Genomic DNA, 15,650 nt, shown 5'->3' with positions numbered 1-15,650 from the left:
AGCCACAGAGCAATCGACGTACGTTTTTTTTTTCTGGTGAATATGGACGCGGGAAGAATTCCGTTGTCTTCTCCTCCGAACACACACGCGCACCCACACAAATACACAGCACGCGGGCGCACAAACACAGAGCACACAAATACACGCAAATACACAGCGCGCGCGCACACACAGAGCATGCCTCATCTTTAACGTCCACCCGCGTGGGCAGACGGGACCCGGGTTTAACGTCTCATCCGAAGGACAGTGCCTCCGGCTATGCAGCGCTCCCTCTCCCCCCCCCCCCCCCAAGCACCGCGCTGGTGGTCAGCCTGGACCGTGAGCTCAGAGCCCCCGATGTGGGGCTCGAACCCACGACCTTCTGACACTGAGGCGGGAGCGCGGGTGAGAAACTGAGCCGAGCTGACACTAACACAGAGGATTCACAATAACTAAACTAGTTATCAACAGGTTAAATATAAACTAGTGGCTTTCTCCACCTGTGGTTCTGGAGAGAGATGGGGGTGGGGGGGGGGGGTGGGGGGGCTTTTTTTCATATATATAAAAGAAGAAAGCCCAGAAGTGCAGTAAAGTGCCTAATACTGTTCTCTCCACTGAAAAGTGCACAGGTGGGAAGTATACTGTATGCAACTGTATATACATAAACACAGCACAGCAGGCGAGGGTGAGAGAGACACATGTAGCACACACACACACACACGCACACAGAGCATGCACACAGACGAGAACATCCACAGAGACCAGAGTACACACATACGCACACGCAGACAGAACACGAGAGGGAGTTGTTTTTTTTTTAAGTGCAGACGGTGTACCTGTGTGCAGAGATACACAGAGCGTGAGAGGCACCACACAGTCGCGGGTCAGCAATCCGAGGGGTAGTGAGACCCAGCACAGGGAGTAACCCCAGCGAGGGTGGGGGGGGGGGGGGCAGAGTCTCCTCTCGGGTTTAGTCTGGGTGTAGGAATAGGTTCAGTTCATTGAATCATTTTCACGGTCAAATCGAGTAATTCGCTTAACAGGACGTAACTGACTTAACTGGCTGAGCCGAGGGCAGACAGACAGACACAGACAAGACGGACAGACAGCTCCAGGCACGGCCCGGACAGTCGACAAGAGAATTAAAAATCCCAGTTTAAAATGACTTCGAAATCTATAAAATTAGAAAAGCAAAATTTAGAAAGGAGCGTGTGTGTGTGCGTGTGGCGTGTGGCATGTATTAGTGTGTGTTGGTATATGTGTGTGTGTGTGTGTGGTGGGGGGGGGGTCTGTGTGTCGTGTATCAGTGTGTGCGTGTATGTGTGTGTGTGTACCCGAATGCGTTTAGTGTGTATGGGCGTGTGTGTGTATGCGTGTGTACACGAATGTGTATGGTGTGTATGTGCGTGGGTGTGCGAGTGTATGGGGGGTGGGGGGGGTTCTATAAAAGCGACAGACATCTCTAACCTCGCTACCCACCCCCCACCCCCAGCGCAAGGCTCTAACATTCAGCCTCAGCTACCAAGTGGTTACAGAATAGAATCAACACACAGCCCCCACCGTCACCGGGGGAAACCCAGTCGCAGGTTTTAAAGGTAAAAGGTGTTGTTCGATACAACACGCGGAGGAGGAGGGTGTGTGTGTGTGGGGTGGGAGGGGGGGAGAGGGCCAACGAGCACTTCCCCACTCGCTGACCATAACCCCCTCCCCCGGGGGCTGATCCCAGCGTCCGGGAACTCGCTCAGTTCAGCACGGCTCCTTGTCACACTGCTCCCCCACCACGATCCCCACCGCCTCACACTCCAACTCAGGCTCCGGCTCGGGGCAGATCTGATGGGAAACGGGAGACACGTCACGGCTATATAACCCGGGCCTGAATGCCCCCTCTGCACACATTCACTGTCACACATTCGCAGAGACACACACAATCACTCACACAATCACTGTCACACATTCACACTCACAGACACACGCACATACAGAGACAGACACAATCACTGTCGCACTCACACACACACACACACACACACAAAACATCCGGTCTTGCTACCAACCCGACCACTTATAAAGGTATAAGGTGAACATATGTTTGAGTGTAAAGTATTCTGTCTCCCAATGAGAGCATCAATTACCGTCAGAGACACAGTAAAGCTCCTTCTACACTGTTCGTCCACACTCCCAGTCATTGGGGAGGAATGGCTACGCGGTGGGGAGGGGGGGGGGGGGCAAGAGAGGCATATGAGGGGACGGGAGGGTCTGGCTGTTTACCTGGAAATGGTCACTGACTCCCACCAGGGAGTCCAGGTTGCTGCTGCAGTAACAGAGGAGGAAGGTACCGGTGCCTGTGGGCACATAGTCGCTGCTCAGGTAAACCTGTAACACACCGCGAGGAGCTCACACTTTATATCAGTCCACAAAACACACGGTCACTACACTTTACAGCATATCCTGTGAAGCGCTTTGAGACGTCTCGATGACGTGATAAGGCGCTGTATCAAATGCGAGGATTATTATTATTATTATTTACCAGTACACCCGGACTGGGGCAAAGGCTGTTGTTAAACCCCACATTGACCATAATTTGTTGCATTGATGTAGCGCCTTCTGTGGAATGGGGGGATTGCGGAGGGAGGGGGAGCGGGGGTGGGGGGGGGGGGGAGGTAATTACCTGGAATGTATCCTGGCTGTGCAAAAGCTCGTCGTCCTTCACCCAAATGTACGTAACGTAGTCGTTCCGGTCTCGGAAGCCAACCTGAGGAGAGCGGAGCCTGGGGGTGAGGAGTGTCTCCGAGCCCAAGACCCAGCTCGGCGCTGCCTTCCTTCAACAACCCCCCCCCCCCACTCCCCACTCCCCCAGCGCTGGAGCCACAGCGTCCCCCGCCCACATGTTGCGCTCCGGATAAAGTCACTCATCCACTCGTCCCAGCGTTGAGACGTTTCACAGAACATATTGTAAAGCGTAGCGACTGTGCATTCGTGGGCGAAACGCGGCAGCCAATTGCGCACAGCAGCGTCCCCGCACACAGTCGTGGACTGAGTGATCAAATTTTTTTTTGGAGGGAATTCTTATCCCCGGAAAAGCGACCTGTCAATCAACTAACAACTGGCTTCCTACTTACTGCCTGGTAAACAGAGGCGCGCGCGCGTGCGTGTGTGTGTGTGGAGTAAAGAAACTTGTCTAAGGTTTCACTCCGTCCTGTCCCACCCGGGAATCGAACGCGAGTCCTCTCGCTTGCGAGGGGAGGGGTCTAACCCCTGAGCTACAGGGGCTGTGGGGCGCGAGCGAGGGGTCTAACCCCTGAGTTACAGGGGCTGTGGGGTGCGAGGCGAGGGGTCTAACCCCTGAGCTACAGGGGCTGTGGGGTGCGAGGCGAGGGGTCTAACCCCTGAGCTACAGGGGCTGTGGGGTGCGGGGCGAGGGGTCTAACCCCTGAGCTACGGGAATCTGAGCGAGGCGGGCGCTTACCCTGTACAGCCCTATCCAGTCCCAGGTGCTGCTGGGATAGAGCTGGGACATGCGGTAGGAGACGATGGCGTCACGGCCTGGAGTCCACCTGCCCTCCGGCTGCAGCTTCACCAGCGGCTCCGTGATCAGCTTCTCGAACTGGGCAAACAAGGCCAAGGGTTAAAGGGCCGCTACGGTTCACTCTACCACACCCCCGAGCGCGCCCGTGCCCCAGGCTCCCTCCCTCCCTCCCTCGCTCGCTCCCTCCCTCGCTCTGGTCTGGCTTTTTAGCAGTGAAATTCCAACCCAAAGGGCCGATGGAAATCCGGAACTCTCTCGCCCTCCCCTGAAAGGCTGGGAGTACCGGATCCATTCGAATCCTCACGACCGAGGTGGACAGATTTTTGTTAGATCGTGGGTATCAAGGAGCCACGGGGCAAAGCCTGGTTAGAATGGCGGAACGGGCTGGCGGGGCTGAATGGCCTCCTCCCGTAGCTGCACTCCTATAAGGCGGTTCAGCTCTCGACCACGAGGAGGAGGAGGGGGAGGAGGAGGGAGAGCCAGCGCACGCGACGGCTCGCTCCAGCCTCCCCCGCCCGCCCCACCCCCCACTCCACCCCACCCCCCTCGCCCTCCCGTCTCGGCGCTCATTCGCGCGAGGGCGAGGTCGGAGCCCCGCTGATGGATCGGAGCCGGCCGCAGCTCTGACGCAGTCCGACGTCGAGGGGGACGGTGTCCCTTTAAATAACGCCTCCCACTGTGAACGGGGACGGGGGGGGGGGGGAGACGGGGGGGGCGTCGGCGTCCCGTTAAGTCCGTGTTTACCGTCTGTCGGCCGATCCCTCCCCTCTGCTCCTCACCTCGAGGCCGAAGGTTCCCGCCACGGGCTTGTGGTCGCTGATGCCGTACTCCATGCGGCTCCCGTACGACTCCAGGTTCACCGTCGCCGGCTCCCCCGGCCGCGGCCCGTCCGCCTCGGCCGCCCCCTCCCGGGGACGCTCCCGAACCTTCCAGAGGATCCGGTCGGTCCAGGCCGGCTTCCGCTTCTTCCCGCTGAGGTCCGCGGCGGAGGGGGAGGGGTGGGGGTGGGGGGGGGGAGAGAGCGAAGGGGCAGTGGGTTAACGTCACAACAAATTGGCCGACGGAACACAACAAGTCACTCCGCTGTGCGGTGTGTGTGTCCCCGCGAAGCGCTTTGAGGCGACGCCGTGATTCAGTCGCTGTGTCAACCGCAACGATTATTATTATTATTGTTGTTGTTATTGTTGTTGTTGTTGTTAACAACAACTAAGGGAACGTTCCCTCCGCTCAGGACACACCGGGGTTGCTTCACGTCCGCCCCCGCACCCACCCCCCCGCACCCCACCCCACCGCCCAGCTCTCCCCGCCACCGCCATCGGCACGCGGATGTTCACCCGACTCTGCGCCCCCCCACCACCACCCCCACCCCCACCCCCACACCCACACCACATGCCACACGCGCGCGCGCGGCAGACGAAAGGCGAGTCCGCGGGGGCACACGCGTCAACAGCGCTGGGACACCGAGTCACAGAAGCAGACGAAAGCGGATGTTACGTGTTATGACACTTAGAGCAAATCTGACGTGGGGAGTGGGGAGTGGGGAGAGGGAGTGGGGGAGAGAGAGAGAGCGGGGCCGGTTTTCATCCGGATGGCGTTACGCTCGCATGGCCGTGAGAGACGTGTCTGACCACTACCCCCCCCACTTCCGCCCGCGCCCCCACCCCACCGGCCACAATTGCACTCGGGGCCTGGCCACTGTCTCGCGCGCACACGCCGGGGGTGCGGTGACTTGAGCGCAGTTGGCTCTCTGCCCCGTCCCTCACCCCCCCCCCCCCACCGCCCCGTCCCCCAGCGCTGCCTGTCTGGGGAGAGTGGGGTTCAGGCTCCCTGCCCCCACACACTGAAGCGTGCGTACGCTGATGAAAGCTCAGCCCCACAGCTCTTAACTACACACAGGACGGGGGTGTGGGGGGGGGGGGAAGACTTTGCTCTTACTTAAACCCCATAGTGGTCTGTAGGCTGTGAAGAAAGGAGAGATCAGTAAGTTCCTTAACGTGAGCACAATCACACGGCAAAGTCCGGCTGGGCTTTCCTGGTAATAAACCACCCCCCCCCACCGACCCAAGACTGTTTGTGGGGGTACTGCTGTGTGCAATTGGCTGCCGAGTTGCCCCCCACAGACTGTGTGTGGACAGTGGCTGAGCCGCGCACACGGGCTAAGGCAATGCAGCTCAAGTCCGGTCCGTGCTGACTTAGCTGATCTCAGGGCAACAGTTGACCCCTGAGCCGGGAGTGCGGACGGGCAGCGCAGAGGGAGCTTTGCTCCGTGTCGCTGCGATAGACCCGTGAAGGTCCTGCCAGCGTTGCCGCTCAGGCAAGATGCCGAGAGAGCGGGCGGGGATGGACAAGAAGAAGCGGAAGGTCGCGGATTTGGTGTGGAACAGTCTGGAAGGGGCGCTTGGCCTTCACGTGACTTCCCTCCCCCCCCCACCCCATCACCCCCCCACCCCCCTCGAGCTGCTGGTTCTCTAGTTACCTGGTGTCGTAATTTTCGGAGCCCAGGTCAAACTTGTAGGTGGGTTTGAAGCGCAGTGCCCCTTCCTGGAAGCCCTGGAGGATGGTCTCTGTCTTCTTGGCCATGTTGAGCTGAGGGACAGAGAGGAGATGGTCTGTGATAGAGCTCTTGCCAACTGGGCAGGTGCAGACTCCGCGAGAGCAGCAGCAGCAACAACAAGAGATGCCATTTACACAGCGCCTTTCATGTCGGAAGGAAGGACGAGGCTCTGGACAGTCAAGAGTTTGTCTCTAACACCCGGGAGCGTGGATGGACAGTGTAGAGGGAGCTTTACTGTTAGCCGTGTGAGCTCACCTGATCCTTGTCCCACAGCAGGTGGAAGCGGTTGCCCCTGATCGTTTCCCGGACAAAGTGCATCCCGTGATCCGCGATCCGGAAATTCAGGTCCCCCAACCAGAACAGCAGCCTGGGGGAGAGGCCAGGACAGCAGCTCACTGTGTGTCAGCCTCTGGGTGCAACACACACACGCACACACACAACATACACACACACACCACAGGGAGAACTGGGGTCATGAGAGTTGGGTGGTCCGAGCAGCAGGAAAGCTTCCCAGACAATACCATCGATGGCAAGCTATGTAGTTTTAGCTGGTTAGACTCCAGCAGTTACACCCGACCAACGCAAATTCTGGTGGTCCCCCCAAGCCTTGGTTCTCGCCAACGTGGGCCTAATATTTTCCAGAATTAGGTCATCACGGTGCGTCCCTCCAAGGAGAAAGTGGAGGCTGGGGGGGTGAAGGCTAGAGCGGGTTTGGGGTTGGGATGTGGGTTGGGCTGTGGGTCACAGGCCCCGGGGTGAGCGGGGGTGGTTGGGAGGGGGGGTGGGGGTGATACTCACTCGTGCTCCAGAATGCCCCCCGCCTGCTCCCCGCTAAACTGCTGGGCGTCCAGGATGCGCTGGAAGGAGTCGAGCCGGTGGTCCACGTTGTCCATGTGGGCCGGCAGGTGGCAGTTCAGGAAGCAGGCCAGGTGACCGTAGATGGACAGGCGGATGGTCACGCCCCCTTTGTTGCCCTGGGAAACACAGAAGTAGCAAATTTACACGCGTGTGGGGGTGGGTGGGTGGGGGGGGGGTCAGGATTCAGGGGCGGGGCGGTGGTCGGTGGTCACAATACCACATAGGGTTGCCACCTGCCATCGCACGCTTTCATTCAAACCCCCCCCACCCCACTCGCTCAGCGCACTGCTCCGTCATGGTCAAGCGCTCGAGGACGCGAGATAATGCAAGTTGTTGCTGTCGTCCGAGCTGCGCACGGAACATCCCTTGGTCCGACGGACTGTAACGTTCAAGGAAAGTAGTTGGGACAGCACTGAGAGGAGAGGTGAGGGCTTACGGCACAACTTTTGACCATCTCTCTGCCGATGGGAAGAGTTCCACTGTTACCCCGACGTCATCTCACCCATTCCCCGGGGCCTGTCACGGCCTGGGACCGGAGTGACCAACCGCTCACCCAGTATCCGTAAATCCCCGTGCGGGTGTAATTGGTCTGCAGGTCCCGGATGAACGGCAGATGACGGGACTTCACAAAGATCAGCAGCAGAATGCCTTGCATCCGGATCGAAGTCACCTGAGAGAGAGAGAGAGAGAGAGAAACGAGAGTCGTCAGGGCGTCAAGAGGACGTCAAGACCCTGCAGGTCAACCTTCAAACTATCAGGTCAGTGAGCGTTCAGATCATCCGCTCTCCCTCCCTCCCTCCCTCCCTCCCTCCCCCACCCCCTCGTTCGCTAATTCTCACTAACTTTCCTCGCAACCTGGGCTGTGGCTGACCCGGGAGTGTGGATAATAACCTTTGCAATGTTTGTATAGTGCCTTTCACGTAGGAGGACGTCCCAAAGTGCTTCACGGGATTTAACGTGAAGTGCGGCGACTGTTTTTTGTGTGTGTGTGTGTGTGTGTAGGCAAACGAGACCACCAGTTTTTACACAGGGCAAACTGTCCCGCAAACAGCCGTGAAGCGATCGTTTTAATTGGGGGATCGTTGGCCATGACACCCCCCCACCCACACCCCAAGGGTGTGTTGTTGACAGTGTGGGTCTCCCTCTCTCTCTCTTTCTCTCTGATCACAGGGTCACGGAGGTGGCCCTCAACCGAGGCTAAACTGGAGAATCCCAGGGATGTGAGAGCCGATTGTTCCAGTAAATCTCTCGATCCAACGTGGTCCCTTCACGCTCCGCAGGGCTGACCAGCCCACCCCCCCCCCCCCACCCCCAATGAGGCCCTGATCAAGGAGCTCATTGTTGTTGTCGGAGAGAGTGAGAGACCGACTGAGGATTAGCCCAGCGACACACAGCATTCTTCAGCACTTAATCACGCTTTAAAGGGACAGTGCCTCCATGAAAGGATTTGTCCCAACTTTTATTTATTCCCTTATTGTTGCCATTTGGCCCCGAATCGCACTCGAGATACCAGATCCGTGAACTTTGCACTCAGTACTTGAAGTGCTTCGAGACGTCCTCCCAGCTTGAAAGGCGCTGGATCAAATGTAAGGATTATTGTTATTATTATTATTATTATATCAAGTGGAAATGTGTTATAATAACAATAATAATCCTTGCATTTGATACAGCGCCTCATCGCATCTTCTAGACGTCTCAAAGCGCTTCACAGAACATACTGTATAGTGCGTTAACTGTGTACAATAGCAGCAGCCAATTGCGCACAGCAGCGTCCCACCAACAGCCGTGGATTGAAGCGACCAATTTATTATTATCTTTTTTCTTGAGGGATTATTACCAGGCGTGCGTGTGTGGAGTAAGGAAACCTGCCCAAGGTTTCGCCCTCTGCCGGGAATCGAACCCGGGTCTCTCGCTTGTGAGGCGAGTGCTCCAAACACTGAGCTACAGGACTCCTGTATCGGTTTTATGTACATACAGTGACTGGATCATAATAAATAATCCTCGCATTTGATATAGCGCTTTTCACGTCGGGAGGACGTCCCAAAGCGCTTCACAGAACACACTGTAAAGTGAACTGACTGTATATTTGTGGGCGAACGCGGCAGCCAATTGCGCACAGCAATGTCCCACAACGTGTCGTAGATTGAAAATGACCAATTTATTGTTGGTTTTGTTTTGGAGGATTATTATTAGGCTCTGTGTGGAGTAAAACTGTGAGGCGCTTTGCAGATGTTTCAAGCTTACAGGCGCTGTCTCAAACATTGATTATTATTGTCTTATTGTTGATGACCAGCTCTCCAACGTTCTCTCATTCCATCGTCTGGTGGCCACAGAGGATGGACAGAGGTGAAGCTGAGTGTGCGAGGAGCGGGTTGGAGACTTACCTTGACGTAGCCCCTGGGAGCCAGTGCGTCCATCAGGAACACAGACCAGGCATCATTGAACGCCAGATCAACCAGGAAGGCCGTCACACTGGAGTTCACCTCCTGTAAACTGAGGAGATAGTCAGCACAGACCATTGGGCACACACAGCCCTGCTGCCCACAGCCCCCACCCCGGCTCCTAACATACCCTCTCCACCCACCCCACCAGCCCTCGCATCGTCCACAGACCCCCTGCCCCCACCCACAGACACCCCCTTCCCTCCCCCACCCAAAGTCCTGCCCCATCATCCACAGACCTGTCCCTCCCTTACCCAATGACGAACATGTCCGTCTCTGTCTCCGTTGATTCCAAACCCAGTAACAAGGTCACGTTATCAGGGGGGGAAGCTGTTCCCACATTCCACGTCACAATCTGGAGCCTGAGAAGGAGAGAGAGAGAGAGAGAGAGAACGTGAGAGAAAGAGAGAACGTGAGAGAATGAGAGACAACGTGAAACAGCGAGAGAGAATGTGTGAGCAATAGAGTCCCACAGACTTAAAATAAACCTCCACCGGCCTCCACCTGCTCTCTGTCCCTCAGTGAATTGAATTCAGGGTCTTGGTTCCATCTTCAAATCCCTCCCTGCCTCGCCCCCACCCTACCTTTGTGACTTGAGGTGGTTGTTGTTGTTGTTGTCGTCGTCAGCCGTGTGTCTGACACGTGTGCCGGGGCTTAAGAGTCTCCAAACCAAACTGAGATTTCCATGGAGTCTAACTGCTTAGGTGGAGTAAGATAACTTGCCCAACATTTTGCCCCACCCAGGAATCAAACCCACTGCCTCTCGCTTCCGAGGTGAAGGCTCTAACCACAAAAAACAGGTTAAAAGGGAGATTTATTCAGTTACCCCCCCACTCCTCCCCCACCCCATCCCACCCCCAATGTGTGGGTGATCAGCCAGGACTCTCCTCTTAGCAAGAGCTCCCGTGTGGTTCACTCAGCCCAGTCTCCAGTGACGTCCTGGGTGCAGTGGCGGAGGCTTCGGGCACCGACAGACACTCGGGACACCCGTTTGTTCAACGTTTTAACAGACGTTTGAATTTCAGTCCCAATTTTGAAGTGAAAGATTTTTTAAAGCACAGTCAGAAATGATGAATTTGTTCATGTATTGCACTCTCTGATGGCGCGAGAGAGAGAGAGAGAGACACACACACACACACTCACTCACTCACTCACTCACACAGACAGCCCCAGAGAGAGAGAGAGTGAGAGAGACTGCGCAGAGAAAGACAGACAGAGAGAGAGAGAGTGAGTGAGTGCATAAAAGATCCAGAGAAAGAGAGGGGGTTGGGGGGGGGGGGGGGGGGGAGAGGGAGAGACCGTACGAGAGCCCCAGACAGAGAGGGAGAGAGAAAATGATGATAGAGAGAGAGAGAGAGCAGTGTACTCAGGCCCCAGTCACGCGGATGCCCTCTCCCTCATGAGAGAGATTTGCAGGGTTTTAGCTGCTTCGAGACGCTGAGACCAAGGGTTTAAGTTACGTGCGGTTATTACAGAGTCATGTGGCCGGGATGATCGGTCAAGGGTAAGGCGGCGAGGGGCACGAGGCGTGGGACAGAGCGGCCCGAGAGGCGCCGGGTCTGTGCTAACTTGTCCAGGGACCAGGAGGGGAGCCCGTGCTTCAGCGCAGCAAGTGTACAAGAAGAAAAAAAAAAGTCGGGGGCGGAAAGCGGGGCTGGGAGGGGTTTTCGGGGGGACTCAAAATTGCCGTCCGGCCCAACTGCTGACTGCAAAACATCCCGAGGGTTGTGGACCCTCAGAGTGTGCGTTGGGCGGGGGGAGGGGGGGGTTGGGGGGGTGACCGCTGGAGTCTAACCGGCTAAAGCCGCACAGCTTGCCATTGATATCGCTGTCCGCCGAGCCTTCCCGCGGCTTGTCCAGCCAGGACCACCCTCGCCGTTACTAACAGGAGCTGAGTGGGATGACATCCCACACCCCCCCCCACCCACCCACCCACCCACCCAGTGACCGACCGGTCCGCCCTCCCTCCCAGGTCCTGCTGTTTCTTGTGAGACGTCTCGACGATGTGATAAGGCTGTGGATCAAACGCTGGAGATTACACGGTTTACAGGCAATTTCGAGAACTTTCTGAGACGCTCCGGAGACTGTTACTTTTCCACCCCCCACACCCCCCCCCCCCGCACCCCCCGCACCCACTGAGCTGTGTGTGACCCCCTACGCCATGGGCCGAGCTTTACAGAGATCAGAGGGAAATCGGCTTTACTGGGGGCGGTGGTGGGGGGGGCGGTGGGGGCGGGAAGAAAACATCCCGACACTGAGCCTTGGTCACAGCTTAGGGGCTGATTATGTGGATCACAAACTGTGTAAAGCTCAGTGTCCACGTGAGGCCTTCACGGCTCAAACCACTGCTCCCCCTCCCCCCCCCTTGTACCCCCTTCACCCCCCCCCCCCCACCGACACACACACACACACACACACACACACACAGGGCTGGGGGGAGCCGGAGTCTCTGCCTTACCGGAATCTCTCCCCCGTTCTCGCTCCGCACTTCTGACCGGAATCCTCCGTGGACTGGTGCGGCTCCATCCTCACACCTGCGACCAGAGGAGGAGCGTAAGTGTCAACCAGTCCTCCCCCACCGAGCGTGAGCTCACACTCGCGCACACTCAAAACCCCCCGAGCGCTCTCTCACACACACACGCACACACACACACACACACACACACGTGCAGCGAGTGGTAAATCTACGGGACAGTCTCCCTCTGGGAGACGGCGGAAGCAGATAGGGTGGGGGTGGGGGTGGGGGTGGGGGTGGGGGTGGGGTGGGGTGGGGGTGGGGTGGGGGTGGGGTGGGGTGGGGGGGTGGAGGAGAGTGCGGTGTTGGTCCTTTCAAAATGCCAACGAGGTGGATTTCTCGTCTCGAGAGCAGTACAGTGCGCGTTGCCCCCCGGCCCCGGCCCCCCGGCCCCGGCCCCCCGGCCCCGGCCCCCGGCCCCGGCCCCCCGGCCCACGGGCACAGACGCCGGAGGGCACACACCGACAGCCTGAGACGGGATGTACCGGAAGGGTCGGCGCGGCTCGGAAGGACCGGACAACCGAGGCCGAGGCAGCCCGAAGCTCGGCCGAGTGGAGAGCGGACGGTGGAGAGCAACGCGACAGGTGTCAGGAGCGCCCCCCGGACTGACCCACCCCAGCAGCCCCCCCCCCACCACCCCCCCTCACCACCCCCCCTCACCCACCCCACCCCCACCACCCCTCACCCCACCCCACCCCTCGCCATCTCACCCGCCGTCTCTTACTGAGCGACAGGAACCAATGTTCACCGTCCACCGTGGACGGAGCTGGTTGGGGGGTCCGGGGGGGGGGGGGGGGGGTCCTGGGGGATACAATGTATCATTTGATGAACAACAAAGTGACAGGAAACTGACACATTCCCCACTGATACATAGAGAGATACAGAGACACACACTGACACACACACTGACACACACACACACACACACACTGACACACACACAGACACACACAGACACAGACACACACACACACACACACTGACACACACACACATACACACTGACACACACACTGACACACACACACAGACACACACACACACACTGACACACACACACAGACACACACACACTGACACACACAGACACACACACACACTGACACACACACTGACACACACACACACACTGACACACACACTGACACACACACACACACACACACACTGACACACACACACACACACACACCGACACACACACACACACAGACACACACTGACACACACACACACACACTGACACACACTGACACACACACTGACACACACACACACACTGACACACACACACACACACACCGACACACACACACACACACTGACACACACTGACACACAGACACACACACACAAACACACACACACAGACACACACACACCGACACACACTGACTGACTGACGGGGCGGAGCGGCTCATTACGCGGCAGTACCGGTGGTCGGGGCCCGGGGGCTGTCGCTGGGGCCCGCGGGCGGCTCAGGAGCTGAGTCCGGGGCGAGTCCCCCCGTTCCTCCGGCGCCGGGAGTCGCCTCTCCCCGTCCCCGACCCTCACACCGGGAGCCGCGGCCCCGTTTAAATCCAACCGCGGCGGCAGCGCCCGCTCTTAAAGGGATCGGGGCGCGTCTTAAAGGGATCGGGGCGCGTCTTAAAGGGATCGGGGCGCGTCTTAAAGGGATCGGGCGCGTCTTAAAGGGATCGGGCGAGAGCGCGTCTTAAAGGGATCGGGCGATAAGCGCGTCTTAAAGGGACCAGAGCCTTGAGTCGCCCCTCCGCGGGTCTCAGGGGAGAGGCGATTGGAGCTGAGCCAAGACATTCCAGCCCGGATTGTAAACGCCCCCACCCCATCCCACCCACCCCCAACCCCACTCCTCCTCCCCCCACCCCCCCCCCCCCCCCAGGGAGCTTGTCAGCAAAAATAACATTCAGGTCTGGGGGTGGGGGGTGGGGGTGGGGGGGTTGGTGGTGAGGGTGGGGGTGTAACAATCCTCAGTGATGTCAGTTACTTGTTACTTATTTACAATGACCCGGTCACCAACACCCCCCCCCCCCCCCCCCCCCCAATAAAAATCTGTTCTCACATCGTGGCTGTTTGTGTGGGTTCCTCGTGGGGGCGGAGAGGGGAGAGGGGAGAGGGGGAGAGGGGGAGGTAAACGCGGTCTCCTTGGAGGTGACCTGCCCGGTAATGGAATGTCGGAATCGAGCCCCCTCCCCTCGTCAGATTCCTCCTGAGCGTGAGCTCAAGCGATAAGGAATTATGTTTTCGGGCGAACAGGAGGTGTGGCTTTTTCCAAATAATAACAACAATGCTTCCGTTTGATACAGCGCCTCATCAGGTCTTCGAGACGTTCTCAAAGCGCTTCGCAGGAGTACACTGTAAAGCGAATTGACCGTTTATGTTTGTGGGCGAAGCGCGGCAGCCGATTGTGCGCAGCGGCGTCTACCGCAAACAGTCGTGGATTGAGGGGTAATGAGTTCAGAAGGCTGGTCTGCCTGGCCTTGCTGTCAGCTGCATTCAGAGCTATAGAGATACAACAACAAATTACATTTCTACGGCGCCTTTTACGTCAGGAGGAAGTCCCACGACACTGGACAGTCAGGGATATGGACTGGGGGTTGAGACCAGGAGGGGTTCGAGGGCAGGGAGGAGAGGGGTAGGAGGGTGACCGAAGACCTGGTCGAAGAGGATGGTCCTGAGATATGCCTAGGAAGAGGCAAGGGGGGGAGCAAGCCAAATATTTACCACTGACTGAGGTAGTGCGCGCACACAAACCACATACACACACCACACACCACATACACACTCACACACACCATAGACACGCACCGCATACACACCGTATATACGCGCGCACACACATACACCGTACACACTCACACACCGTGTATACACCCACACCCACCACACGCACATTTACACACACTGTATACACACACACACACACACAGAGACACACAAACAGAATAAACCATCAAACTTTTTTTTTTTCTTTCTTAAATTTTATTCCTAAACATAAGATTTTATTTACAGCTGACCATTGTCATTCAGAGCTGAGAGATCCAGTGAGTTTAAAGAACCGGCTGCCAGCTGACACCTCAGCACAGAGGACGCTGGAGAGGGAGGAGGTGGCTCGGGAGGGGAGGAAAGAGGATTGAACAAAGAAAAGGCAATAAATTCAGAAGTGGATCAGTTTCCACGGACTTGGGATAGAGACAGAGAAACACTCACTCCCGCTCCACCCCACCCCCTTTATACTCAGGTTTGCTCACACCCTGCACCCACACCCGTATATATATATATATAGTGAGCACTGTACAACTCTGGGCCTCACAGTTAACCACAATCAACATCGATAAAGAGACCCCAAATTCCACATCGTCTTAGCCTGGAACACCATCTCGACCCCAAGTTTAAGACGGCGTGAAACGGTGGGAATGTTTCATTTTGGAGGCCGCTTTATCTGCAGTTCTTGAAAAATAACCGGCTCCCAAACCAAATCAATCATCATAATATTAACAATAATCTTTGCATTTGATACAGCGCCTTATCACGTCGTTGAGACGTCCAGAAGCGCTTCACAGGATATACTGTAAAGTGGAGCGATTGTGCATTTTTCGAGACAGATTCAGTTTCCAAAACTGTACAAAGACTTGAGTCGGGGGTCTCGTAGGCTTAGACGGGTGGAATTTCAGGCTTTTAGGGGTTTATACAGATAGGATTGCTGTGGTTTCCAGTGCCCGGCAGAGCGAGAAAACAGAATACAGTACTCGATGCGAG

General features: G+C 57.1%; 1 protein-coding gene across 2 annotated transcripts; it reads right to left on the bottom strand.

Annotated features, from left to right (window-relative positions):
• Positions 1-1,372: 1,372 nt before the first annotated feature.
• inpp5ka (inositol polyphosphate-5-phosphatase Ka) lies at positions 1,373-13,322 on the bottom strand. Of its 2 annotated transcripts, XM_042338413.1 has the most exons (14): positions 13,308-13,322; positions 11,817-11,892; positions 9,613-9,720; positions 9,302-9,410; positions 7,471-7,587; positions 6,858-7,033; positions 6,315-6,426; positions 5,982-6,091; positions 5,441-5,464; positions 4,285-4,477; positions 3,446-3,583; positions 2,648-2,731; positions 2,248-2,352; positions 1,373-1,809 (listed from the first exon to the last, which is right to left on the bottom strand). In XM_042338413.1, the coding sequence occupies exons 2-14, from the start codon at positions 11,882-11,884 to the stop codon at positions 1,726-1,728; spliced, it is 1,428 nt and encodes a 475-aa protein (XP_042194347.1). In that variant the 5' UTR covers positions 11,885-11,892; positions 13,308-13,322; the 3' UTR covers positions 1,373-1,725. The 2 variants fall into 2 exon arrangements, with proteins under 2 accessions (XP_042194347.1, XP_042194348.1); XM_042338414.1 differs by lacking the exon at positions 5,441-5,464.
• Between the last annotated feature and the right edge of the window lie 2,328 nt (positions 13,323-15,650).

This window comes from Callorhinchus milii, unplaced genomic scaffold (assembly GCF_018977255.1).
Source record: "Callorhinchus milii isolate IMCB2004 unplaced genomic scaffold, IMCB_Cmil_1.0 Scaffold10, whole genome shotgun sequence".
Classification (NCBI taxonomy): domain Eukaryota; kingdom Metazoa; phylum Chordata; class Chondrichthyes; order Chimaeriformes; family Callorhinchidae; genus Callorhinchus; species Callorhinchus milii.
Note: the sequence above shows the minus strand (reverse complement) of the source record. Positions and strands in the feature narration are given on the sequence as shown.

Excerpts from the sequence above, each read along its gene's own strand:
- inpp5ka (XM_042338413.1), bottom strand. The coding sequence starts at position 11,884 with ATGGAGCCGCACCAGTCCACGGAGGATTCCGGTCAGAAGTGCGGAGCG. Across the intron at positions 3,584-4,284 it reads CGGGAACCTTCGGCCTCGAG|TTCGAGAAGCTGATCACGGA; the intron begins GTGAGGAGCAGA and ends TTGTTTGCCCAG. Across the intron at positions 2,732-3,445 it reads ACTGGATAGGGCTGTACAGG|GTTGGCTTCCGAGACCGGAA; the intron begins GTAAGCGCCCGC and ends CGCTCTCCTCAG.